General features: G+C 36.7%; 1 protein-coding gene across 2 annotated transcripts in view; it reads left to right on the forward strand.

The window, feature by feature from the left end:
- The window catches only part of Znf385d (zinc finger protein 385D), an 880,046-nt gene extending 852,928 nt beyond the window's left edge, over positions 1-27,118 (forward strand). For both annotated transcript variants that reach the window (XM_047530556.1, XM_047530557.1), the window contains 4 exons: positions 13,233-13,466; positions 23,855-24,033; positions 25,057-25,158; positions 26,745-27,118. In XM_047530556.1, the coding sequence (XP_047386512.1) occupies positions 13,233-13,466; positions 23,855-24,033; positions 25,057-25,158; positions 26,745-26,978 (749 nt within the window). In that variant the 3' untranslated portion in view covers positions 26,979-27,118. The remainder of the gene's footprint in view (positions 1-13,232; positions 13,467-23,854; positions 24,034-25,056; positions 25,159-26,744) is intronic.
- Positions 27,119-27,744: the final 626 nt, after the last annotated feature.

The raw sequence follows: 27,744 nt of genomic DNA on the forward strand, positions 1-27,744 counted from the left end.
TAAGTTTTTAATTCTTTTTCATGCTACTGTATTTTCTTTTTCTTTCTTAATTTTTTTTTCCAATTGTTCATTGCTGGTACAACTGATTTTTGTAGGTTGATCTTGTATTCTCTGACCTTGTTGTGACTATTGGCCCTTTTCTGATAGATTCTTTAGGGTTTTTTATGTATAAGAACATGGCATCTAAGAATTAGAAATAGTTTTACTTCTTCCTTTCTAATCTGCAAACTTTCTTTCCCTTGCTTAATAATCCCAGTAAGAATCTTCAGTACAATGATGAATGGCAGTGGTAACAGCCAACATCTTTGGCTTTTCCCTGGCCTAAGGAGGAAGACATTCAGTTGGACATCAGGTTTTACATGGCACATAGTAGGGAGCCATTATGGCAATTTATAGAGAAGGGCAATGTGATCTAAACTCTACCTTAAAAGCATCTCTCTGCCCTTTTAATGCTTTAAATGATCACAGTTTCTAAATAGAAGGGCAGAAACCATGGCAAATATGATAAGTAGATATTTGATATTTGATGTGGTACATTAAATTTAAATACCATATCACTGCACAAAATATTTAGTACAAATTTCTATTCTAAATACTATAAAATTAGTTCAAAATTAAATATATAATGTTTGGTAGTGATGCACATTGTCCTTAGCAATATTTTTATAGAAATAATTATTGCCAAGTGTATGGAAGCATGCCTGTAATCCCAACAACTTTGGAGGCTAAGGCAAGAGCATCACGAGGTGATGTTGCCAGCCTCAGCAACTTAGGAACACCACTTCTCAAGATAATAAAAATTAAAAAGACGTAATAGAGCTCAGTGAAAAAGTGCCCCAAGTTCAAATTTATATAATTATATAAAATATGTGTGTATATATATGCACATATATATATATGTATTTTATTCATAAACATATTTGTGACTATAGGACTGCCACAGTGTCCTATTGATACTACACAATATTTTTATACTTAGCTCTTTATGATCCAAAAAAAAAAAAAACTCTTTGCCAGGTGGCAATAATAAACCTTAAATAATTTTGATGCTTTTAATATCTTTGCTGTATGATTCTAGCAAGGGACGTGTATGCACAATTTTTTGAAAACTTAAAAGGACTAAACAAATGTAAGTCATACCTTTCAAAACTTTATCACATATTTGTTTAATTTTGTAATTCTTTAGGTTTACCTTTGAGGGAGTGTTTTGTGATACCTGAGAGCTGATTCATGCAGCAGTAATGTCGTTTAAAATAAGGATTTATAAATCTATACAGCTAGGTTGCTGGACTAGGTAGAGAGCCTCTCTGTGTCATGCAAATTTTATCAGAGTAAAAATAACAAGATAAAAGTAGTTGAAGAAGAAATTTTCTCTCATTTCAAGTGATCATAAGCTATCACTTTCAGTTTATTGTATGACCTTCCATAAGTGATTGTATACTTCCCTGGCATTTGCCATTCATTTGTATATTTCAATGATATTGACATCAGAATTTATAAAGCATAGCTATTGATACCTTTCCCACTAGCAATTCAGAAACCTTAACAGAATACATCCTTCAATAGAAATGGAGCATCTGTGATAGTGGGATCTTCAAAGATCAAAAGAGATGAATTTCATCCAAATTCTGTGGTTTGGTTCATCATCTCGATTCATCTGGACTGACTGATAAAAAAATTCTTTAAGAGGGGAATCTCACAAATCTTCTCTCCCTATAAAATATGTAATTTCGGAGGTCACCCGATACATCCCTTCTGATTTTTATGTTTTCATGTTCTGCCTTTTCTTGCCCCCCAAAAAAAAACCCAGTTGATAAACAAATACAAATAATTCTATCTCATGTAGGTCTGTTTGACTTAAGTTAGTATAACCTCCAGTCCAAGAAATATTGACTAACCCTGATTGACATGGCAGGCAGAAAGGAAACTGTGATTTTGGAATTGAGCTCTAAAGGTTAAGACACACTGGATTTTTTCTGAATTGTTACGTAAGAGCAAATGATTACTGAAATGATGACATTTCAGTGCTAAAAATTCATAGACGTCATGTGCTATGTGAAAAGAAGATGATTGTATGAAAACAGAATACATTTTTTTCAATGTCCAAGCATCCTTCAGAAGTTCTCCCCATGCCTAGAGTTGTGTGTGCCCTTAAATTATACAGATGAATCTATTCTGGGCTTCAATTTTGGTACAGTGCATTATATTTTTGTAAAACTGAACCCTAAGCAGCCTTCTGAGAATAAAAGACTTCACTCAATCAGACCATGCAACTCATTTCCATCAGCTAAGCTGCCCAATCCTTGGTCACTTTTTCTCTTCCCTCCAACAAACCCAGAAAGTTTCTAATTTTCTTCCTGTAGAAATGCCCTCAAATGAGGGGTGACTTATGAGAACAAAGTGGAATCAGAAAAAGAAACATGCATACATATATATGTGCGTTATTTTTGATGAAGTAGGAAGAAAATTTGAGCAAACAAGGAATTAACAAAGGAGCTTGAGCCCTGATGGCTGTTTCACCTTGGCTGTAGTGCTGTCCATGGGTATAAAGCATAGAATCTCTAGACTCATAGCTTCCCTCCATTCCTTTGCCTCTTCTCTCTGCAAGGTGCAGGTAATGACCACAATGATTGTCCTCAATAAAACCATGACAGAGCTATCCAAGAGGTGAGGCCTTCGAGCTAAAAATAGGCTTACAAGGTTGTCACCTTGTCTGCCTGCCATGGTCTTGAGTCATGTCCTTAAATACCCGAGGACCTGTTTCTTCTCACCCAGCTTGCCTTCTGGCTCTGACTTTTCTCTCCAGCCCTGTGAATTGGCTGCTGTGGCCTGACTGTGATCTTGGCTCTTGGCAGCAGCCTTCCAAGTACCAGACTTGGATGTGGTTTCTGCCTTGCACCCTCCCTGAATGCTCAGACCTGGATGCGGTTCTTGGCTGGCTTCCTCCTGAGGCAAGAGGAGCCTGCAGTCAGGACATGAAAACAGCTAGTCACATGTCCATGGTAAGCTTTTTCCAGTGCTAGAGAAAAATCTACAAAAGAAACCAGGATGCACAAAAAGAAGAAATGTGGATACCAAGAAAACTTACCTGTTTTTAAAAAGTGATCTCTAAAAGTGATTTGCCCACTTAATTTTAACGTTGCCTCTTACTTTTAACTTTCCCAGTTGGATTTTATTTAAAAGTAGCAAAAATACTGATAATTAAAAACTGATACATGTACATGTATCCTAAATAAAATAACAACCTTTCCTAAAGCTCAAGAGTTGTATTTTAAATATTATTCTTACCTAAATTAATGGTGACATTTTAGAACTTCTATTCTTATTACCAATAGGATGTTCTAATTTGACTCATGAAACAAGATCCCAGCAGATGAAATGAAATAGATATGTCAGCATCCTTTGACAGGTCAGGTCATATGGGACCAGATTTCTGTTCTTTTGTGGCTATAAAAATATTTAGCATTCCATAGGATCATAATGACAAGTACTGACAGTTTTACAGGTACCAGATGGTATATCCTTTATTAACACAGCTCTGCCTTAAAAATATATTACAGTGTTGAAGTAAATATTGGTTGATAGATCTACCCAATAAGCCCTTTTGTTCTAAATACATACTCAAAATAAATAATTGGATTCTAAACAACTTGCTGCTTAAAAAAAAAAAAAGGATCTTAATGAGGCCTAAAGAAAATCATTTTAGCTTTTCTGCATCATTAAAAAAAAAAAAGCAAAGATTGATTTTTAAACAACATTTCATTTAATGTTTTGGTGAAATGATGATATTATCACAATAAATATTCTCAAAAGTGCAGTGAAGAATACATTGGGGAGATTTTTGCAGAAGGCAATCTGTTGCACTTTAGAATTTCTGGAACTTTGTGATAGCTTATGGAAATAATAGGAAAGGTAATTTTACACCTGATATTTCATGAAAAACCGTATGGTTTCTGTAGATAATAAGATGACTATTAGAAACAAGACATTTGGCTTTGCTGGGAAAAAGGGCCTTGATTCCATAATTTTATTATGTTCCAAGTAGCCACCTTTCATTAACTACTGAGTAGAATTTTGATTTCTCCTGTTTTATTGAAATTTGCACATTTTCTGTAACTTTTATATGTCCCCTGATCCCCCAAAATCATGTTGACTGAACTATGTTCACACTACATCAACACCATATGGAAACAACTACTTTGAAGAGCATCTATCAGTTAGTTGTTTTACATGATAACCTCCATCTTTCTCCCCTCCTTACTGAGGGAAAAATAATTTTAATCTGCTATTTTGATTAAAATGACTGGTAGTTTGAGTCTTTTCAACAAACCAGTTCACGGTTGAAAAGAAATGGTCAGCAGTTGTTGAAAATTTTTGGTTAAAAAGTGTTTTGTGATTTTTGTAAATGTCCTTTCTTTTTGTCTATTTCCTTCATCTCTGCAAACCAGCTCCTATAAATTCCAGTGGAATTTTCTCCTTGAATACTCCTTTCCTACTCCCCTGAAATTGAAAAAAAAAAAAAAAAAAAAAAAAAAGCCCTGTAATCTAGATGTCTGTGTAATGGATGGTGGCAAGTGCTCATCAGTTACATCATGGTATCTTTTGGGTGATTAAAATGTTTCTGCATAGTTAATCCATGAAACACTAACATTGTAATGAAAAACATTAAGTAATTCTTGCACATACAATAAAACGCCTGAGACCCAGATGGGATAATGCTCTAAATTATATCCCTACTAAATATTTTATCATTGTAACCTCCATTAGGAGAGCTCATTTTCTTACCTTAAAGACAGCTCTATGGTACCAAAAATAAATATTGAAAAACTGACAATTATTACATCATTTTTATTATATGGGCTGCCCAACAGGATTCTAGACCAAGGATTTCTATCCTAAATGAGTTAGCGTGACTGCTTCCACATTTTAAATTCTCCACACATTCTAAATTCACTAGGCAGAAGCCAAGATCATGCTCATTTTGAGTTCAATTTCAATTAGCAAAAACTTTCAACTTTCGTGATTTATCATGTCATAATTCTTAACAGTTAGATATTATAGAAGTTATGGACACAAGGCAAACTCTTATGTGTAACCTAAAGCACATGGCCAGAAGAAAAATGTTGATTGCCCTCTATATTAAATAGATAGCTATTTATACAGCAGTGGCTGTATAAACCACTTTGACTTTTTGCCAGGTTTCACATCAAGATTTTCAATACAGAGTTCTTCTCATTAGTGAAATGGGAACTGTTGTTGCAGTATGCAGTACTTTTTATTTTTTTCTTCTCTGAAAGCTCTTGGAATAGGGGAACTACCATTCATAAGATTTGGGAAGATTTTTTTTTTCCTTCTGCCTTACTGAGGGGAAAAAATTAGAATCTCTATGATAAGCTTGAAAAGACAGTTTTCTAATCTAGTGGCGTCCAAGCAATTTAAAATAACTTTGAAATTCATTGATTTTTCTTTCTATCCTCCTTTTCCTTCTGTAATATTGCCAGGACCATCACAAGTTCTGACAAAACACCTAAGTTTAGGTGCTAATCAACTGCTATACGATGGCCAGATCCACTCAGCTAATCCAAGGCCTAACCACCTTTCCTTCTGATTAACTTACTTTGGATTAATTTACTTTTGGAGAGAACAAGCTCTGCTTTATACTAAACCTCTGTGATCCAAATAGAAAATGAATTCTCTCAGAAATACACATACAATTAGGGAGAGAGGACCCTATTCTCAAAAAAAAGCAACCCTGGTTTAACTGCTAAATGGAAACTTCATCAGGTTCCCCAAATTATTTTTCTCTTCACAAAGATCTGAATGTGTTTTCACCTTTCTTCATTTATCACATATATCTGAAAAACTGTATCTCACCATAGAAATATTGACAGTTTGCTAAGGATTTTTTTTTTTAAGAGAGTGCTACCATTGCCTGAAGAAAGTACCCTATTTTTAGTTGGCAAAATCCCAGTTCAAACTGGAGAGCCTTTTCAAGGTCAAGGACATTTTTTAAATGTAAGGTTTGAGGATGTTAAGTAGATCTCAACTTGCTTGATACCAACTATTGGATCCTGCTTAAATCCTGTTGGGAGATCTGGACCTCCCTGTAGAGACCAGAGACCTTCTCTGCCTCTCCCTCTGTGTGGCTTCTTTCTTCTTTCCTTTCTGCTTCTTGTTAGCTTGTCATTTGCTGTCCTTCAGTGAGGCCTTCTTTGATCTGGTCATGATCATCATTTCCTTGTTAGGTCTTCTATAGAGTTGGGAAAGCCTATTCTCTCATCTGCTTACCTTAAAAATTTGAGTGACAAGAGTAGCCTAAACTTTGGATAAATTATCCTATTGGAAGAAAGCTACCTAGGATAATACATAGGATAATTTATCATAGGATAATTTAAAAGACTGCCTTAACAAATCATGCTGTCATCCTAGAAAATGGCCAATCCCTATGAAACTAATTGGGTTCTGGCCTCAAGAGAGAAATCCAGAAGTTGAACCTTTCTTTTCTTTTTCTTTCTTTCTTAATTTAAGTAAGCTCTGAATACTTTTGCCTGAGAATTATATTCTGATCTGCATATGACATCCCTGGAACAGTGAGTTCAACTGATAAACAATATCTATGTGTACATATCTATTCTTGAAGTAATTGTCTCAAAAATTGAAGTTCAATTATTTTTTTTACCAATTTTTTAGACATATCTTTTCTACAATTTCTAATATATACAAGATTCAGGAAGTGCAGTTTAAAGAATGGAAAGGCAGAGAGGATTGCTCACCTGATTCCTTAGAACATGAAGAATTTTGTTATAAGTTATGATGGGACAGAAATTGCCAAATAAAAAAACACCGGATCACTTTTTGCTTCTTACTTCCAAATCATTGACCATTACAGGTGCAAATAAATTGGAATTTGAAGTACAACTCACTTTTCTAATATTTTCTAATAACACCTCCTGCACATCTTCCTCAAAGATAATTGTTCCCTCTACTTTTGTTAGAGTCCTATTACTCTTTGGTTTACAATATATATTACATTGATTTCTCTACCCCCAGTGATTAGCACAGTGTCTGACACAGGACAGGGTTCATTCAGACACACTCCCGAAGTTTCCAGGGCTAGGACAAGAGTAGAAATAGGAACAATATGTCATACATCTAAATGTTTATCATGTGTCACCCAGCAGCCCCATTACCTGTTCCTCAGGGACTGTCCTATGACATGGAGACTTAAGAATCATCTTGCCTGACTCCACTTTGAGTCCTACCAAGCCACAGAATAGATCTGCAGAAGTTGTGCACAAAGCCAGAAGCTCTGATGGGTGTCTGACTTTACCCAAATCAGGTTGCCCACAGGTGGAAGGATTTGCTTGATTCCTGTCCAGCCTCCTTTTGTGGACTCAAGATTACCAGGCAGTTTTAATCACATCCTATAGCTTATACCATTCTAGCAGAGTGTGTGTTGTTGTTGACTCTGTCCCTCTTACATTACATTTTGATGACTGGAATGCTTTTGCCAGATTAATGCACAAGCAACTACTCTTTCTCTGACTCACAGAAATAAGTTGTAATTTTCTCTGCTAAATACACACACACACACACAAAACCCTTATGAACTCTTGATGTATCTATACTGTGACTTTTGGGGTACCCAATTCAACTCTTGATTTCCTTTTCATAATTTCCACTGTTTTGCTCAACTGATTCCAAAAAAATTTTTAAAGTTTTTTTTTTTTTTTTTTTTTAATAAGACCAAAAATACAAAAGTAAAGAGGTTTTATTTCAGTGGCTGGTGCTCTGTGGCACACTCCTTAGTGCAAAGTAAAGCCCAATGCCAGGTCCATTCCTTTCCACGTCTAATTGTGTGGCACCATGTTTGATATATGTTGGTTAAATTGAATAAAATCAATAGGAAAGAAACCTCCAGTAATAATTTCTAAAAGCTTATGATTTTCTTCTTTTTATACTTTAGAGTGTCAGCATATTTAAGAGGAAGCAGCTGTTGTACTCACTTGCTAGCAAGTCTGAGTGAGACTTAAATTCACACAGGAAAGAAGAAAATAAATCGTGTGTAATTCTGAGTCTTCCATCTATAGGAAAACATAATGAGTGTCTTTGGGTCGTAACATTCTTCCCTGTTTCCTAGGAGAAAACTGAAATAACTCAGCTATGGTTTTCCCACTTGGGTTATGAAGTCTGTAACTAGAAGAATTTTTTTTATTTGTTACCCAGACCATGTAACTTGGCTGCTCTATTTTATTATCCAGAATTCAAGTTGTTGATATTTTCTGGAATTCTTCCTTATGCTGTATGGACTTTTTTTTTTAAAAAAAAAGAATTTACCATGTTTTTATACAAAATGAGGGTCACAAATGGGCCACTCTGAATACTGACATGCTTCCTTTCATTCTCAGCTAAACCCCATTCCACAAAGTATTAGCAATCTGTTTTGATGCCAAAGCCAAATAGTGACAGTTGCAATAATGATTATTTGCTACAGGGCACTGGCAGAAAAACGGCAGAGAAATACAAGCCCAGACCATCCAACCCTTTTTCTTCCCATTGAATCTCACCCATTATTTCCAACTCCCTGTCACATACATTGTTCCCAGAATCCTTGGTTGAATACTGCAAAGAAATCTGAATCAGCCTTTGGGAAACACTGAGAAAAGTGAATCATTATACTACTTTATCATCTTTTGGACTGGGGAGAAGGCTGTGATTTATTCTTACTATTCTGCACAAGAGGTTATTTGAGAACTGTAGGTTTTCCTTTTCTCCTCTTTCTAAATGGATGTAAGCAACATGCAGTACTTGAGCATAAATGCAGGATTGGACATATTTTATTGACTCTAGTTCAGACCATGTTTCATTTTTTTTTTTCTTTTTTAGGTTGAGCCTTTAAGATGTTACCTTTCAGCTTGCATAATAAATAATGACCACCTGAAAGTCTGATATACAAAATCTAAATTTTAGCAATACACAAGAAAATGAAGAGCATGTGCTACTGAACCAGTCTGAGTTCAAGTCACTGTGCTGCCTGTTACCAGCTCTGGGTGTTGGCATGTACCCAAATTTCTATATACCTCCATTACTTTGCTCAGATGGGGATAAAAATGATTTGCATATTTTCATTTTTATGAGGACTGAATGAATTAGTAACTATAAAGACTTTAAAGGTGCTTTCACAATGATTATTGTTCTTTCATTCTTTCACTGGTTTCTTTCAATAAATATTTATTGAGTGCCTAGTTGATGGGTGAGTGCAAGGATATGGTCATGAGAAAAACAGATTAAGGATTAAGTTTATAATTATCATTATTCAAGTCATTTTGGGATGTCTCATGAACTGTTTCACTGCTAAGTACATAGTCTATGTGGCCTTATTGCCAGTGACTTGGCAAAGAACGTGGCAAGAAATAACTGCTTAATAAATGTTGATGGAATGAAGTTTGAGTACATGAGTCTGTTAGTGTAGGATAACAAGCTCTAGATTTGGAATTGGGCTATGTGTGTCAATCCTACTTTCTACCTTAGGGTATAGTGTGACCTTGAAAAACTTAGTGAAACTTTCGTAGCAAAACATCAAGAAAGCCATACTATAAAACTACCAAGTTCCCTTCTGACTCTGATTCTTCAAAGTCATTGGGAAGATACTTTATTTGACTAGTTTTACTTCTATTTTTCTTAAATTTAATAAACTTTCATTTTAGAATAGTTTTAGTTTTACAGAAAAGTGCAAGAATCTGAGAGTTCCTATACACCCTGCACTTAATTTTCTTCATAGTTAACACCTCTCATTACTGCAGTATATTCTTAACAACTAATGAACCAATACTGATAAATTATTATTAACTCACGCTCATACTTTACTAAATTTTTTGGGGGGAGTGGGGTTCTGGAATTGAACTCAACGTCACTTTACCACTGAATGGCAACCTTTTTTTTTTTTAATAAGTTCTCACTAACTTGCTGAGGGTCTTGCTCATTTGCTGAGACTGACCTTGAACTTGTGATCTTCCTGCCTCAGCCTCCCAAATTGCTTGGATTATAGGTATAAACCACCATGCCCAGCTTCACACTTAAGTTTTTACCAAATGTCCCTTTTTGTTTAACCCCAGGATCTGATCCCATGTAACATTTAATAGTCCTTTCTCCTTAGGATTCCCTATGCAGAGACAATTTCTCAGATTCCTTGTTTTCATGACCTTGGTAGTTTTGAGGAGCACTGGTCAGGAATGTGGCAGACTGCATTGAAATTTAGGTTTGTTTTATATTTTTCTCATAGCTACACAGGGGTTATGGATTCGCAGGAGGGAGGAACACAGAGGTAATTCTCATCACATATGTTGTTAACATGATCATCCATTCAAGACTTCATGAGTACATACAAATTACATATACTTGGTAATTTGGTTACCATGTTAAGGAAAATCTGTATATGATTTTGTATGCAAAGTATAGAGTAATTGAAGCTCTTTGAATAAGGTATAATCTTAAAATATATTTACCTTAATTTCTTTTAAAAGTCCCCTTTATTTCAGATAAAACAAAGATGAGTAAAAAATCAATATCTTTTATAAATTATTAGCAACCCTACCTTTATGGAATCAATATCTGTATGTTAAATTTTAAATGAAAATTATAATTTTGTTTCTTTCAAATGAACTGCAAGATTAGAAAATAATATGTCTGTGCTCAGCTATGCAGTCAAAAGTATGCCACAAAATAGAAGTGCGGGAAATTAAGCATTCGCTATTAATTCCCCTGAGCCTTCTCAAGCAAGGAATTTGCCAAAGAAATGTTCATACTTCACTAAGCCCTAAACATAGAGAATCTAGTGCACTAATCTTATAGTGCCTTTAGTATAAATGGGCATTATCTTCTGGGGTCAGAGGAAATACTGATGTAGCTGTCACAAATTGAAAAAAAAAATAAGAAAGTTACCTTTGGATGAATAGGATCTGTGCTACATGCCATTTCAGATCAAGATATAAAATAAATGTCAATCTACACAGAAATTTATTTAGAATTTTTTAGTATTACTAAAAAATCTTTATCATCATTGATATCAATGAAGTAAATACCCACAAGATCCCACTCTGGCTTCAGTGTGTGGCCAGAGTTTAAATATAATAGCTACATTTATGTTTGTCATTCCTCACAGAGCTGATTGTAAGAATAATGTAGTGATATTAGCCACTTACTGCTGGTGATCTTACTATGAACGATCATAGCCACGGCTGATATTATCAGTCAGAGCATCCCCCCCACAAAAAAAATCCCCGATTTCCTCATTCCATGAAACAGTTTTCCCTGGCTCAATACAGTCTACTTGTGTGATCTTGGAAATTTTCCTTAACTTCTGGAATTTTCTGATTTCTATAGCTTTATGTGAATGTTAAGTATATAAAATTACTAGGCATATAAAATTACCTAGGTATAAAAAATTATTTTAAGTATGTAAAACACTTAGCAGATTGACCACAAACGCTTTCAGACAGTCATTCCTAATTTATTAAGGGGGCAATGAACAGCTACAGGACCATGTTAGTGTTGTTTTATGCTGTTTGTAGGTTCTCAAAGATAAGTTCAGGTTATTACCTGATATTTTAATAACATGGCCTTAATAGGCAAGTAAAAACTAATCAGAAAGTGGATCTCTCAATTTTCAAGGGAAAGAAAGTGTTCTAATGGCAAAAACTGGTGTTGAGTGATTTTATTTATTTTCTTTTATCCATGGTGCACTAATTTGCAGTGTGATGTATTTTAAAACATAATTGGTGAATATTTTCCATTCCACTGAGAGAGACTTAACAATCTGAGTTGCTAAATATGTGATTAAAAGTGTGTGAAGTGTCAGGCAAAGGAAACAAGATCCAGATGAATACTGCTATAGAACAGTCCTTAACAAGGGCTGGTTTTTCATCTCATTGGCTAGTGTTTCTGATGCCATATTTAGGAAAGTAGCAATAAACAACTTCAGCCCTTGTTTCCACCCTTACACGTGGATCCTGCGGATGTTCAAGTTAAAAGGCATGCTGTGCTGCAGTCAACTCTGATGATTGAGTTAATAAAAAGTAAATACATATGTAGGCAACACACCATTACCTGCAGACCACTCTCCCCTGTACACACTGCCCAGTCATGAACTTATCAGTATGGTATTAAAGAGCAACCACAGCGTCATGTGGAATGATATATGGAATGGCAGCTCTTGAGAGCAGCTGTAACCACAGAGGCCGCCTGGGAATATGGAATGAAGAGGTACAAGAATAGATAGAATATGAGTATAGAGCTCATTTGCAGATCGTTACAGGGCATGGCAAGCATTGCTAATATCATGGTGATAGGCATATTTGGGAGAAGAGCTATGTATACCACAGTGAAGTTAGGACAAGGTAATTTTGCTTTGAAGGTTGATCTCTCCAGATTTAGTATCAGACTTTGGAGCCAAAAGGGTTCTTGGGTTACAGTGCATCCACACTTTCATCGTCATCACACTCTTAAAATGATGTGACTAATGCATGGTGTGACTCGTCTGTGAATTCCTCATCAAGAGTGGCTATTGATGTTTGACTACTTGTGCCACAAACTTCTTCACAGAGCTTGCCTTTAGTAAACATGATGGACTAGAATATCTCTTATTTTGATGTTGATGTTTTTGTACTAGGTGTTGAATTATAACTGTAAACAGAGCAATGGTGTTCTGAACTGATAATCTAGACAAAGCAAGTGTGACATCAGGGTTCCATATTTATTTTTCCAAAACACCTAAAAAATACAGAAGGGAAATAGTCAAGTAGTAAGAAAAAAATAGAAAACTATTTTAAAACCTTTTTCCTCTCTATTCTAATTTTTACAAAGTCCTCTGTGTAGAAATACATGTATACAGAGTACAACAGTGTAAATATTATACTCAGATAATATGGTAAGAGAAATGTGTCAGTTTCTTTTTTTTTTTTTTTTTTTTTGGCCCCATACAATATTTTTAAATTGTGTGAATATTTTTAAATCTGTGTAATTTTGTAGACTCTTCTAAATGTTTTCTTTCAACATACACAATTAAGTGCGGTCATCTATGCCAATTTCCTCATGAGTGGATTGATGCCTAACTGACAAGCAGCAGTTGCTAGCTGCTCTTGTGGTTATTAGCAGAATGTAATATTAGTGATATGTTTCCAAATAGGGAAAGATAATACTGCGCTCACCCACTTCCTATGGTATTTCGAATGCAGACAGTACCGCAGGGACACCAGCAATATCAACGACGACAAGTGTGGAAATCCGCAAAAGCAGTGTTATGACAACTGAGATCTCCTCTAAAGTGGAGAAGAGCCCCACCACAGCCACTGGCAACAGCTCGTGTCCTTCCACGGAGACTGAGGAAGAAAAGGCCAAACGGCTTCTTTACTGTTCGCTATGCAAGGTCGCTGTCAACTCTGCCTCACAGCTGGAAGCGCACAACAGTGGTGAGATGCAGCCATTTCTTTTCTGTCTCAACAGCTCTGCAATTATCTTCCTCTGAATAGATTAGATCTTTTGCAGCAGGAGACAAAGGGGTGGCAGAAAACTGGCAATTATTACATGGTATTCATTAACCATTAGGAAAATAAAATGGCAGGCAAAAAGTCATTTGTATGGATGCAAGGGAGGGTTTACAGGTCTTGCAGGCCATTTGTGTGTGTGTGTGTGTGTGTGTGTGTGTGTGTGTGTGTGTGTTAAACATGAGGAGATAAAACAATTCTAAAATATGTCTTGCATTTTTATGATTGCTTATGCACTTCCATGCATTTGCTTCTAAAATAAACTTTTCTAAAATCGTACCTATACTATGATTGCAAAATGTGGTTCCACAACTCCATTTACTTTTCTATTAATGGTTTTTATGGCAAATCATGCTATTTGGGCTACTTCTATGTGATTTGGACAATGAAACTTAAAGCATGAATTATGTGCAGCCACTGAGATTTGATCTTTACTCTTCACACAACTTAAACATATTATTCTCTCCATTTGAGGCTCAGAGAAGGAAAAGCATGTGACCACTTAAGTGACAGAACTATGATCCAAACTGAAGTTCCTCTTACTTGAATATAACACTTTAAAGCAGAAAAGAAAATACTGACGCTTTAGAACAAAAATGCTCTCTGAGTCTATTTTGGTTTCATCCAGCTGCTGTGTGTATGTAATGTGTACATCCCCTTCTCTCTCTTTCTCTCCCTCTCTCCCTCCCTCCCTCCCTCTCTCCCTCTCTTTCTCTCTCTTTTTGTGTATGTGTGTACACACAAATATCAGCTTTTCTCTAAAAACTGGGTTGATTGCCAAGATCAACGTTTCTTTAGAAGACTGGGTTCATTGCCAGGATTCTGTCAGCAACTATAATAGAAGTAGAATCATTGGTGAATCATGCCCTGAGTTAATACTGCAGCTGTATGTTGAGTCACTGACCAAACCGTTGTACTGCACGGGTCATATTCAAGTATTGACTTCAGGACTCTAAGGAGTAATTGCAGATGGAGAACAATTGCTGAGCACATATCCTCCTTCTACATACATTAACTGCACTCAGGGAAAGTTCAGGAGTTCAGGAGCTGGGAAACACAGGAAAGCATCTGGCCCCAAGTCAGAATCTACTCCATGTAGATTTACCATGTGTTTACTCATGTAAATATATTTTTTTCTTAGATGTTAGATACTTAGGAGAGTGTAAACATCATGGAAAGTTCATCTGTTGCTCAAAAATTCTTGATCATTCCACATAGTGACAGAAATGTACATTTAGTTTGAGGGGAGAAATCAATTTTGACAGGTAAACTGTGCATGCCCTTTGAGGTTGGAGCTTGCTTATAGGAATTTCAGAGTCTTTTTGTAAATTATTATCAGAAATATCTGATGAAGAAGCAGGAGTTACTTGTTTGATTACATCACACCAGGTCAACATTTTTCGTATTCCAGTTCAATAGTCCTTCTGTCTGCTTTGTGTGTCAAAATTACCCATGAAGTGTTAAAATTACATTTTCCCAGGCAATCCACCTGGGGATTCTAATGACTTATACCCAGGGCTTGGAAAGCAATAGTTTTGGAAAAAAGAAAAAGAAAATACCTCCATGGCATTTTGCAGACAGAGCTGAGAATGACTCTAACAATCTCCTCTGACAGTTTGAGGAGGTGAACCTAGTTGTCACCCCTTACCTGAGTCCCTGTACAATAGAGTTCTGTCAAGAATATCAGCCTGGTCTGAAGACTTCAGTCACACCCCAACTTCCAGTTGCTTCTTAGGATCCCTCATCCCTGTTTTCCCCTTTCTGAATGATAGATCTTTTTTTTTTTTTTCCCTGCTTCTAAAGCCCCCAGCCCCAAGTCCCCAGCCTAATGTTCACTGTAGACTTTGTCCTAGACTTGGACTAGCCAGTGGTGTCAGAGCGGTAAGAACGAAGGAAAGAAGGACTGTATAGAGGGAAAAGAGGGGTGGGAGGGGTGGGGGGGAAGGGAAAAAAAATAAACATCATTGCCCTATGTAAACGTATGATTACACAAATGGTATGCCTTGACTCTATGTACAAATAGAGAAACAACATGTATCCCATTTGTATACAATTAAAAAAAATAAATATATTAAAAAAAAATAAAAAAAATAAATAAATAAAATTCCTTCTACCAAAAAAAAAAAAAAAGGAAGAAGAAAACTACTGGAGTCAGTCGTTTCTGACCCCCTTTGTATGATCTGCAGACTCTGCTCTATCGTGGGTAACTGCAGGTAGGCTGAGAGGCATAGCATGCCCGGGACTTCCTCTAGCTGTAGATGTATGTGAACGCTGTCCTGTCTGTGTCCAAACAGAGGTCACTTGCACAGGGGCAGCTCTGCATCTTTCCCTTGGGTCTGCTATAGGGAAACCTACGAGGCGAGTGTAAAGAAGAGAGGTTGCGTAGGTAGCTAGTGCCTTTCCAGGATAAGAGGAGCAGTTGTAGAATTCCACAGACGATCGTTGCGGTGTGCTTTAGTTTGGATTCCCACAGAAGTAGATTCTGAGACAAGGTTTTAAGGGCAAATAGTTTTTAGGGAGGTGAAGGACACCAGTTAGGGCAATGGAGAAAAGAAAGAGGGAAGGCACAACAGCTGACTCACCAGCTGGAACTCACTAGACAACACCATTAGGTCCTCAGGTCACACTCTGCTGCGTTGTTTAAACCCAGGTATTTCAATTGTTCTGAGATAATGACAGGATCAAATTCATTATTTCTTCATCTTTATAACCATTGTGCTATCATTATTTATGGTCTTTACATTTTTGAAATGATGAGGTACCGCGGGGATCAAATGTTTGAACTGTGACCTTAGTGAGTTCAGTCTTTGGAACTGTTAAATGAATTTACTGATGAAACCAAAGTTACAATTGAATTTGTGTGTATCCAGGGCTAATGTGATGTCTATTTGTAGATAAGCAAGAGCAATATGGTAATTTATTATATATTAAATCTTAATAGTAACCACATCAATTATTTAACATACAGACTAACAATATTTTTCAGGTGTAGTCCTTCATCACTGACATGATTTAGAGTTGACAGCTCATGGTGCCAGTAGAAACAGGCTGCCTTGTTCCTTTAGTTCATTTAATTATGGTTTTCTGAATTCTCTTTAAATGCACCCTCTCATTGTCTGCACTCAGGGAAGACCACAACCACTGCCCCATCTTTAGGACTTCCCTGCCCACTACTCCTCCAAAATCACTTCAAAAGACGTCTCGGCTTTTTTCTAGAGTCAGGAAATTAGAAAAATATGGTTAAAATTAGGTTTGAAAATCAATTCTGGTCAGACAGAGCCAGGTTTCAGGGCAGGGCAATGTTTCTTATATATCCAATGCATAATTCTCTTCCTTTCCCTGTTGGAAGTATATTACACCCAAACATACAACCGTGTCCACAACATTTAAGTGTGGGAATGTGCATCTCTGGGCTGCTCATTGGAAGCCAATGACCTTTCAAAATGCTTTTCATCTTGGAAAACTTAATCCTAAGCAACCAATTACAGATAGTATATGAAGGGTACCGTTTTCATCAAACCCTGCCTGTGGTGTGGTTCAGTAGACAGAATGAAGTAGAAGTGATTTAGCTTAATTTTTACCTGCAGGTATGCAAGTCACCTTAGTTGAACCTGCGCAAGGACATTGTCTTCCATGGCCTCTTTCTAGCTCTTTCTTCCCCCTGTCTTCAGTGGAATTCCAGGGCCATGCAGCACCTCTTAAGGATCTAATATTAAGGCACAACGATGAGCGTGACCCCTGCGTACTCAGGGGTCAAGTGTGTTTTCCTGTTCGCTTTTTCTTCTTATTTCTCATTATAGTGTAACCATTTGAAATCGCAGTTGTTTGATTTGTACTCCATAGTATATGCTCACAGGATTTGAATAGAAGCACTCCTGCCTTGATATTTTTTAGAATATGGGCAGAGAATATGCAGTTCAAAAGCCAAAGCTCTTCTGAGTTGCCTAGTAGGGTTCACAGGGCAGTCTATGAATGCTAAAACCACTTTGAGAGGGGACCCTAGTCTCTTCAAGAGAGCTGGGCACTGCCTTTCAACTTGTGTGTTACAATCCAAGTTATTACAAAAGATGTGTTTTCTTTTTTTCCCCTTAAGAAAATATCCCCCAAATATCTTATTTGTTTAGCTAATTTTTATGGTTTCCTTTATGTAATAGAGGAAAAAAGTTTGACGTGTTTTATAGTTAATGCTTATTACTAATTTGGGCAGATTTTTCTGGTAATTACTTGAAGCACTAACTACTTAATAGTTTTCAGTAAGCTCATTCCAGTTTTTATATCCCTTAACAGAGATTATTCTATCCCTCACTAAGTTTTAATGTACAGAAAATATCACTATCAGAGGACAGACTCTACTAAATTTTAAAATGCTTGGAGATTTCTAAACTTTTACCTTGACAAAGCAATGGTGTTATGAAGGAGGAAGAAATGAATTTAGTGAGTACATGGAGTGCCCAAAATATCTTTTTTTTTTGTTTTTTAGGTTGTTTGGTTTTCTTTCAGTATCTGAGATTGAGCCCGGCTGTGCTTAATCCCTTAGCTACATCTTCTGCCCATTTTGGTATTTTATTTAGAGACACAGTCTTGTTGAGTTGCTTAAGACCTCGCTAAATTGCTGAGGTTGGTTTTGAACTCATGATTCTCCTGCCTCTGTCTCTCGAGTCACTGGGATTATAGGCCTGCACCACCACACCCAGACTAAAATTATCTTTAGAACAATAATTATCTTTTAGAATAATAAATGATCTGCTCAATAATTCATTTTGCAAATTAAAAATAATAATTTCAGCATTTATTTATTCATTCATCTGTACTAATATCTAATACCCAAACTAATTTTCATTGATTATCTGAAATATGTTAAGCACACCCTGGTCTCTTTCCCTTCCTGGTCATCAGGTAAGAAGTCTTGTCTACCAAGTGTTCCCACCATGATGCTCAGCCTCACCAGAGGCTCCAAAGAACAGGGGCAACCAATTCAGATGGAATTTCCGAAACTATGAGCCCCAAAAGATCTTTTCTAAGTTGATTATCTCAGGTATTTCATTGTACTGATGGAAAACTGACTAACACAGACCTCCTCTTTTTCTTTCTGCCCATAAAAGGCATATTGGAATACTAGAGCTGAACTACCTTGTATGGTAATCATTAGCCTCAGGAAGCATTTAAATTTAAATTAATGTCAAGTTCAGTTTATCAGTTGCAGTGGCCTTATTTCAAATGTCCAAAGGACACACATAGCTAATTATTCATTTTCTGCATAAATACAGAATATCCTCCTCATCACAGAACTTTCTATTAGATTATATACTAAAGCTAGACTTCAGAAATAATATTTTTGGGGATTGTGATAGTGAATTACCTGGTGAGTATTCAGGGTTTAGTGAGTTCACATTTGTTGACCTTGCACTGGTTGATAGACAGAATGAGTGATTTCAGAAATGTGTCAATGTACATTTTCTGATTATGCAGCTTTACATGACTGCTCTTATTAAAAGAGGTAGCAGGTGCAAACCATTGGAATGTCCAACTTCTATTATTTACCTGGCACATGCTTCACATGAGGTCATTGATATTTAGAACACTTGAAAATGTATACCCCAAAATGTGTACCTACTGTGGGCATGCAGCTGGGCAGGCTCATGTCTTCTATACTTCTGTGCTCTTAAAATTTTCCATCAGGAGCATCTGTTAAATTTCACTTAAAAGGTAGAAAATGAATAAAACTAGTTTACATAAAAATAAAAAAAATACTGCTGCTTTTGCAAATAACTGTCATCTCAGTTACATTGTGACAGTGTGACTGATTTGTCTATCGATTTGGGTGTGGATTATGTGAAAACATTCTTGCTAGGCTCCCACAGCGTGGCATCTGCTGTGCTTTTAAGGAGATGAGATGGATACACATGAAGATGGATCTGTGTCTTCCTAGTGCTCCTGTAATCAGAATCTGAGGGCACGCTGGTTAAGAGACTTCCCAGTGCCTGATACTCCTTTTCTCCTGCTGTGATTTCAAGGGTTACTGCTGTGTGGGTTCCATGATTTCGCATCTCCTTCACAGACCCAGCCATGTACTTTTGTCCACTGGATCCCATGGTCTACAGAACTCTTCCCTGGCTTTCTTTGGTCACTAGGTCCTTGTGTAGCTTCTCTCCCTTCCCATCTCAACTTTGTAGCTTTCCCTGTAAGGTGTTCTCTGATGCCAAAAACACAGTTCTTCTTACTGTGTTTTAGACTTCGCCTTTTCCTTGTCTCTACTCTCACCTCTGCATATTGGAGTTTGGGTGTATTACTGATAAGCCAGCAAATTACTTTCAAACAGGGAACTAACAGAAATAATAAGATTTTTTAATTACTTGAGGCTTTACTTGGCCAGCTGATATGATGGATGCCCATCTGGGGGCTTCATGTTTGTGGCTATGCTGATAAGGCTAGCCAAAGCATTTGTTTTTCTCTAAGACAGAATTCAGATGCAATTAACATGGACATTACATACTATATAGGGGATCAGGGTAATAAAAGGTTAAGTTCAGATTTAAAGGTATAAAGGAGAGGACATGGAGGCTCATGGTGCTAAATTTTTCAAGTGTAGATTCAAGAGAGCTCTACCTTAGGAAACACAAGAGTCGGTGTAGGATGCTATTATTCTAAATAGCATAAACAAACAAAAAAAAAACACCTTTGCACTTTCCTGCTTGTATGGATATTGACCACTTTCCTGCTCACAATGTTGGCAGTTGAATGGGTTAGTTAAGGATCCAGTCAAATACTATTAAATATAATTGCATTCATGGGCATTCTGGAGAACTAAACTTTAAGGTACTGAAAGGTATTTTATAGAGGGGCAAATTTTATAGATGATACTAAGATAGACTTTCCTATAGAATAGATTTCTCTGAAAATAACATTGTAATGCTTATAAAGTTTGTATCAAGAGCCTTAAAAACAGTCATATCCTTCATCCCTATAGTCCCGCTTATGAAATCTAACCTAAGGAAACTATCAGATATGTGATCAAAGATTTAACAAGTCTGATGCATTTTACAAATAAGGAAAGGAAAGGAGAAAAGGAAATAATACAAAGGTCGAATCTTAGATAAGTAGTTAAATAGATATATGTTGTAAATTCTATGTTAATATTAATAATCATGTTCATTTCTAAAAGCATATATAATTCCATAGGAATATTTTTTGCAATTCCACTTTAGCTAAGTTATCCAAACTTTATTAATGTTTTTATATACCTCTAGTTGGTAGAATTGTGTTTTTTTTTTTAAAAGTTTTTCTGTTTTCCTAATGACATAATCATTCTTAAGGAGTGATTTATTTATTAATTAAAAGCCATTTGTCCATGTTCCTTCTTCTCAACCTTTTCTTTATACCAGTATGTCATTTAAGGACTTTTAAAAAAAGTCTTAAGCTAATGGGGCATGAAGCATAAGCCATGCCCCTTCCTCTGTTGTGACTTTGATTTGTACAAATGTGAGATCAGTAAGTGTCTTGCCCCAACTAAGCAAAAAGTGAAACAAATGTGGGATTTCTTGAAGCCTCATGACTTGCCGAATTTAAACCAGAGTCCAAATATAGTTTCTCCTTTCAGAAATCATGAAGCTTCAAATGAAGGTTACTGTCAGTGTCAGCCTTTTAAAAGTAATAGGAGGAAAGCAGTCCACTTGGCTTCTTGCAGATTCTCTTCTCAGAGCAGGAATGAGGCAAGTGCTGATGCAGACTTGCAAGTGACCACAGAGGAGGGCACCAGCTTTGCAAGATGTTTACAGTATGTTGAAGCCCGAGGTGCTGCCACTGGCCAGCACAGAGCCAGAGCCTTTTCAAGCATCATGATCCACGGAGCTCTGCCTAGCACTGCAAGGAGGGAAAAAAAAACAAAACAAAACAAAACAAAACAAAAAAAAAACAAAGGTGGTAGTGGGGTGGGGAGTTCGAAAGACCCAAATTAAAAACCAGTATTAAAGATGATCTGCACATGCAAAATAGAAAATTAAAGGTGCTGAAAAAGATTTGTATGTGACAGCATTCAGAGAACTTGGAAGTCCTTCGTAGACTCCTAAAGACTTAGCCAGGAATCCACTTTCTATTTAACCAGGAACTTCAAGTAATGCTTGCTTTGTGATCACATGTAAGTAACTTCACCTGTCTGAATCTGTTTGCTGTCCCTGAAATGGGAAGGCTAATAGCACTTAACTCACAGGGCAGCTGTGAGCAAGGGAAAAAAAAAGTTGACACAGCATCTGAAATGTGTTAAAGATTCTATAAATATGAATTTAAACAATATATTTATACTATTAATGCACATTTTATCTCTCAAAAAAAAGTGCTTTAAAATCGAGTACACTCTTCCTGAATTTTAGCTGTGTTTGGAGGAAATACACGTACCCTTGCAGCCTATTCAAGCTTTCAGATCTTATAAAGCCATCTAATAGCCAATTAATTACAGCTGACAATCTGTTATTAAGTGCATGAGGCTATAGTGTACAAAAGTTTCACTCTATCTGATGATGAACAGTAGCTCCTCCACCTCCCATCTTGCAGCATTTTTAATCCTGTAATCTTGTGTGCATGCACATGGGTGCACTGTTCCCACCGAACACCAGCTCCAAATCAAATGATATGAACCTAAAGTGAACCAGGAGTCCCTCAAGAAAGTCAAGATGAGAATTTGTCGATTTTTATAGTCATCCATGGCCCATGAATGCTTCTCATTTTGAAAAAAGCAGCATGGGACAAAAATTTTGTTTATAAATTCATCAGTTGGTATAAAGAAATTTGGAGAGTCATGTGCATATCTGCATATTTATTTCTTGCTCTCTAGGACTTTTTTTTTTCTTTCTTTCTTTTGGCCCTACTCGGACCATCTTCAGACACACTGGGAAGCAGTTGTGCTTACTAGATCACAAGGGAGATGGCCCAAAGCAAACCTCAGTGAGGCACCACCACCCCTTGATGGAGCAGTCTTGTGGCTCCATGCTCCTGTTCCTCTAGGCTTGCATGATGTTGACTTCTTTTCCTTTGCTTGATATGTCAAGATCTGAACTTTTTAATAACCATGCATAAGAGCATAGATATTCCAAGTGAGCTACGTAAGTTATATGAATGAACATTTTTATATTGAATTTGGTCAAGTTATAATCAGATGTATATACTTTATATAGACCTAAATGAAGTTGTGATTAATTTGAGAGAGGGAAATATGACTATAAAGTTCGTTCATGCATTTGCCTACCATTTAACATGACATGATCTGCACTTACCTAGAATATCCTCAGTATGGCTTCCTTGTTAATATTGAATGATTTTGGAAAGCTGGTGCGTGACTTAGATGTTAAGAATCTCTATGTTTGCAAAATTGACCAGTAACCTAATGAATACAAAGGAGACACTAGTAACATTTTTAAAAATCAGAACAGCAGAAACAATACAAATGATTATAAATGAGAAGTCACAGGAAAAACACATCACCAAGTGAGAAAAATAAAGAACACTTAGTTAAAAAAAAAAAAAAAAAGAAATTTAGAACAATTTTTTGAAGGAAAGCTGCCATCCTGAACTAAACATATAAGTACAGTAATCTCAAAAACAAAATGTTCATAGTTGATACGTGTAGTTACATTAATTGTGTGTGACAGTCTAAAGATGTTACTGGTTTGGTAAAAAGAAATGCTTGTTTGTAGTGTGTCTGCATAGTCTGGGTCCACCCTTCAACTCTTTGGTCACTTGTTCACATCTGAAATTACATAGCCCATCAGTGAGGGCTTTTTGTCAGTCATTAAGATCTTTTTCCTATTGCTCTTCCTCTTGGAACCTACAATATATAGCCAAGAAAACTTGTTTGTATTCTGTTTAGAAAGTGGATATTTAATTAGTGCCACCTCTGTAAACATACCCTGTTGAAAGTGATTACGTTTGTTACACATCACCTGGAACTCCACCTTTAGCAACCAAATCACTCTTCCTCAACAGCTATCATTTGCGTCTTATTAGCACTGAGAGGAAATGAAACTCGGCCACGCCCATTTCATTTTGCTTGAGGGATTTGAAGTTTATTTTCTATATTGATAGTGCTTATTTCTAACGTCAGACATTTAAAATTGAGTCATATTATACAATAAGTTATATAACATGTAATTTAATATTATATATGCATGGCATGAACATATTTCAGCCATAATCCCTGGAAGAAAGGGCACTTAAACAAGTCCTGTGATTTTGGTTTTACTTTGTTTCTTGAAGCATGCTAGCTAAGCCTCTGTCCCTCTTTTTATTTCTTTTTTTTTTTTTTCCCTAAACATTCCTGGCAGGTACTAAGCACAAAACCATGCTAGAAGCCCGAAACGGAAGTGGGACTATCAAAGCCTTTCCTAGGGCGGGAGTGAAAGGCAAAGGACCTGTCAATAAGGGAAACACGGGACTCCAGAACAAAACGTTTCACTGTGAAATCTGCGATGTGCATGTCAACTCAGAAACACAACTTAAACAGGTAGGCGGCAGCATGTTCAAGGAATGAAAGCAAATGGAACACTTATTAATAACGTGTGTGCTGCTTCTCTCTGTCTGTGCCATCCATCTGTCCATCCATCCATTCACCCACACACTTATCTTCTATTTGTGGTCCTTGGTTATGTATGCTCATTTTAATTGCCAAGGGAATGCTAAAGTGCAATGGCTTCTAGGACCTTTGGGAAATTGTTGGCAGTGGGTTTGTACTATTTTTGCATGTGAACAGTGGGAGGAGAAAGGATATAAGGTCTTTACCAGGTTTCCCACTCAAAAGTATAGATTTCTGTTAAAGGTCAGTTTGCAAAATTCCATTTTTACTTGTTCAGATCCTTACATGCTGTCACTAATTTTATACTGTGCCATTCTTTTATTGTATGTACTTCATCACATGGTATTGTACTATATTTCCAAATCTTGCAGCCACCTGCTAAAGAGGTGTCTAATCATGTTGCATTCATTTGTACTCTGAATAGCCTTTTAAAGAGATCAGTTGTTCATTGCCAACTGAAGACTGAACCCTCATGTTGTGCTATGTTTTTTATGTACATATATGATATTTTGCTGATTTTATGCACCTTAGTTATTTATCTTCAGAATTTAAGGGGTTGACATTTTGCTATACAAATGTGAGGATAAATATTGGTATGGAAATAAATTCATGCCTGACTGGGCATCTTTGTTTATTTGCACATAAAATTCTTCAGACATTTCCTTTCCTTTGTAAACACTAAAAAAAAGGGGGGTGGGAGATGTATGCAGTGATAAGGCAAAAAACTGGGAAAAATGTAAGACCTTTCTATTTGTTAGAAATATACTAAAATAGCATAAAAATGTAGATCCTCAGGGTATCAGAATCCAAGGGAAAAAGTGCATGTTCTTTTAATTTTGTATTTCTGGAACTTGCATGAAATAATTATTATCTTTCTCCAGGTTAAAACAATATTTGTGAATGATTTTGGGGGATGAATTTTTAAAAGCTGTAATTTTTAATTGCCTTTAATAGCACATTAGCAGTAGAAGGCACAAAGACAGAGCTGCTGGGAAGCCCCCCAAACCTAAGTACAGTCCTTACAACAAACTACAAAAGGCAGCACATCCACTGGGGGTAAGTATCATTTCTGCCTCCCCAAAGATAGCGTGATGTATTTAATGTCGCACATTCTATTGAATATATGTATACATTTTTGGGGAGGGGGGATCAGTTACTAAATAGAATAATTGATTTTATACTCCAACTTCTACTCCACCAGTGGACTTACTGGGCTCATGATTTTTTTCAGGATTTTGCCATCTTTAGCCATAGCTCAATATTCCCATCTATTTGTGTTGAGCTCAGGTTTATCTTAGAACACAGGCAAGGGATCAAAGTTTGACTCAGTTTTGAGTCCAGTGAGTAGTCCTATGACATGTGGTCCTGGTGTGAGTGAATACTTTTAGGAAAGAATGTTCATGAAAAACAAATTATAAAATTGCCTTTTTAACATGTTCAGGAGAGAAAGCATTGGTATTGATAGTCTTGATAATTTTTGATTTTTTAAAACACAAACGCAAGGGTATGGTTTAATTTTATTATTCATCCAAGGACATTGTAAAAGGTCTGGGGAAATGTATCCTGGGAAATGCCCTCTCCCTTTTACTCCAAGTATACTTTTTAGATTAGAAAACACAGTTGGGTAATGTTCTGATCTGGATTGTTTGGTAGGGCTTTAAGGGGAATCTGCGAAATTCTCTGACATTGTAGGCTGGCTACCCCAGTATGGGTTCACCTAAAGAATTGAGTAGGATTGCTCATTTTATACAAATGAAATCACTTTACTCTTTTGTGCAGAAACCATTTTAGCTGCCTTAGGAGACTGAATTCTGTGCACAGTTGATATTTCAGCACTGCTAGTCACAACCTTCAGTGCCATCTCCAGCCAGCACAGATGGCAGCTTTGACAGGCGAGAAAATGGTTCTTTCACAGAGCAGTCATAATCATGTTACTATTAGAATCTAACCCCTTCTTTTAACCATGACTGTGTTACCATTTCCATAAGTGGGAACAGTCTATCCAGTGAGAACAGGTATCTTTCTGATGTTGCTTGTCACAGGATTAACTGACTTTGTAGAATAAGATTGAAAGAATGTGGTGACCATTTTTACACACACAGCAAAGACGACAAGGGAGTCAAAGTTCAGGGAAGATAAGTTTACTTCTTTTTTGAAGGTAAAATTTTCTAAATTTTCCTTGAATAGTACCTCACCCAACAAGAACCACATTTCCTGTGCCGCCTGGTTTACATGCACACTTGGATAGTCTGGTATCACTGGCAGCAGCAATGACTCTCTTTAAAAATGTCCATTCCTTGATATTTTATGTGTGTCAAAAGGGTGGCCTAAAATTTTCCAATTTTTTGGTTTCTCAAGATGAATACTTTCCCCTGAATATTTTCCAACTAAAATAAAATAAGACTGCTGAATATTTGTCTGGGGGACTCTTGAACACCCTTGGCTGGCTGTTTTCAGCTCTCTTCCAGTCTCTCCTGAAGGGCAAATATTCTACACTTTCCATTTCCTTTATTGTCAATTCACAAATGCACATTCCTTTTTGTAGGTTGTTCAGTACTATGTTTTTATAAAGCTGCCTGCCATTTTGGACTCTAAGAACAGACTCCCGAAGTTTTGTTCATGTCCTTTTCTCTTCCTTGCAGGTAAAATTAGTATTTTCAAAAGAACCTTCAAAGCCATTGGCTCCCCGAATTCTACCCAACCCACTGGCCGCTGCGGCAGCCGCTGCAGCTGTGGCCGTGAATTCTCCCTTCAGTCTCCGAACTACGCCAGCGGCCACGCTCTTCCAGACCTCTGCACTCCCTCCAGCGCTCCTGCGACCAGCGCCAGGACCCATTAGGACCGCCCACACTCCTGTGCTGTTTGCTCCCTACTGAATTCCAAACAGGAGTCATTGTACTGCAATAATTTTTCAAAAACAACAACAAAACAAAGCAAAACAAAAGAGAACTATGCAGTGTTTATTTATAGTTTAAAGTATATCTGAAGAGCCAGGACTTTTGATAGTGAAATGAAAAGATTATTTAAAAAAAAAAAAAAAGGGCGGGAGGGGTTTGTGGGGGGAGGGAGGGTGTGGTATTTTCTCCAAATTAAAGCATTCCTCTTGAACATTGATTGTTTTAGACGTGATCTCCAGCATTGACTCATAGTGGTATCTAGAACTTCTGAAGCCTCTGTGACTGTGCTTTTGGGCACCCATTTCCCCCCGCATTGTCTTTTCTGCTTTACGAAACAACTATACATTGTCTAAGGGCATTAACTGGTTCCAATGTATATATAATAATTTACTCTGTAGATTAAAATAATATGGAAAAAAAAAGGAAAAAAAATCATAAAAAACAAAAGCAACACTGTGAATAGTAGTACCCCGTGCTGGTCCTCTTGCTATGACAGCAGTTACTGGGTATTTATCCCAACAAAAGTAGATACAGTAGATGTCTTGTAAAAACAATAGTGCTGTGTCTCAATCTATGCCATTAGGTTTTAAAGAATTGCAAAAGGTAGAACGAGCAACTATTTCATACCAATAAGCAGTAAAACAATAAACATCAGATGGTGTCAAGGGGGCCTCTCTGGTTAGCATTCTCCCCACACCTCTCCAGTTTGTAGTTAGAACAGGGCTATGCTTACAGGTGGGAAAGG

Source organism: Sciurus carolinensis, chromosome 17 (genome assembly GCF_902686445.1).
Source record: "Sciurus carolinensis chromosome 17, mSciCar1.2, whole genome shotgun sequence".
Classification (NCBI taxonomy): Eukaryota; Metazoa; Chordata; class Mammalia; order Rodentia; family Sciuridae; genus Sciurus; species Sciurus carolinensis.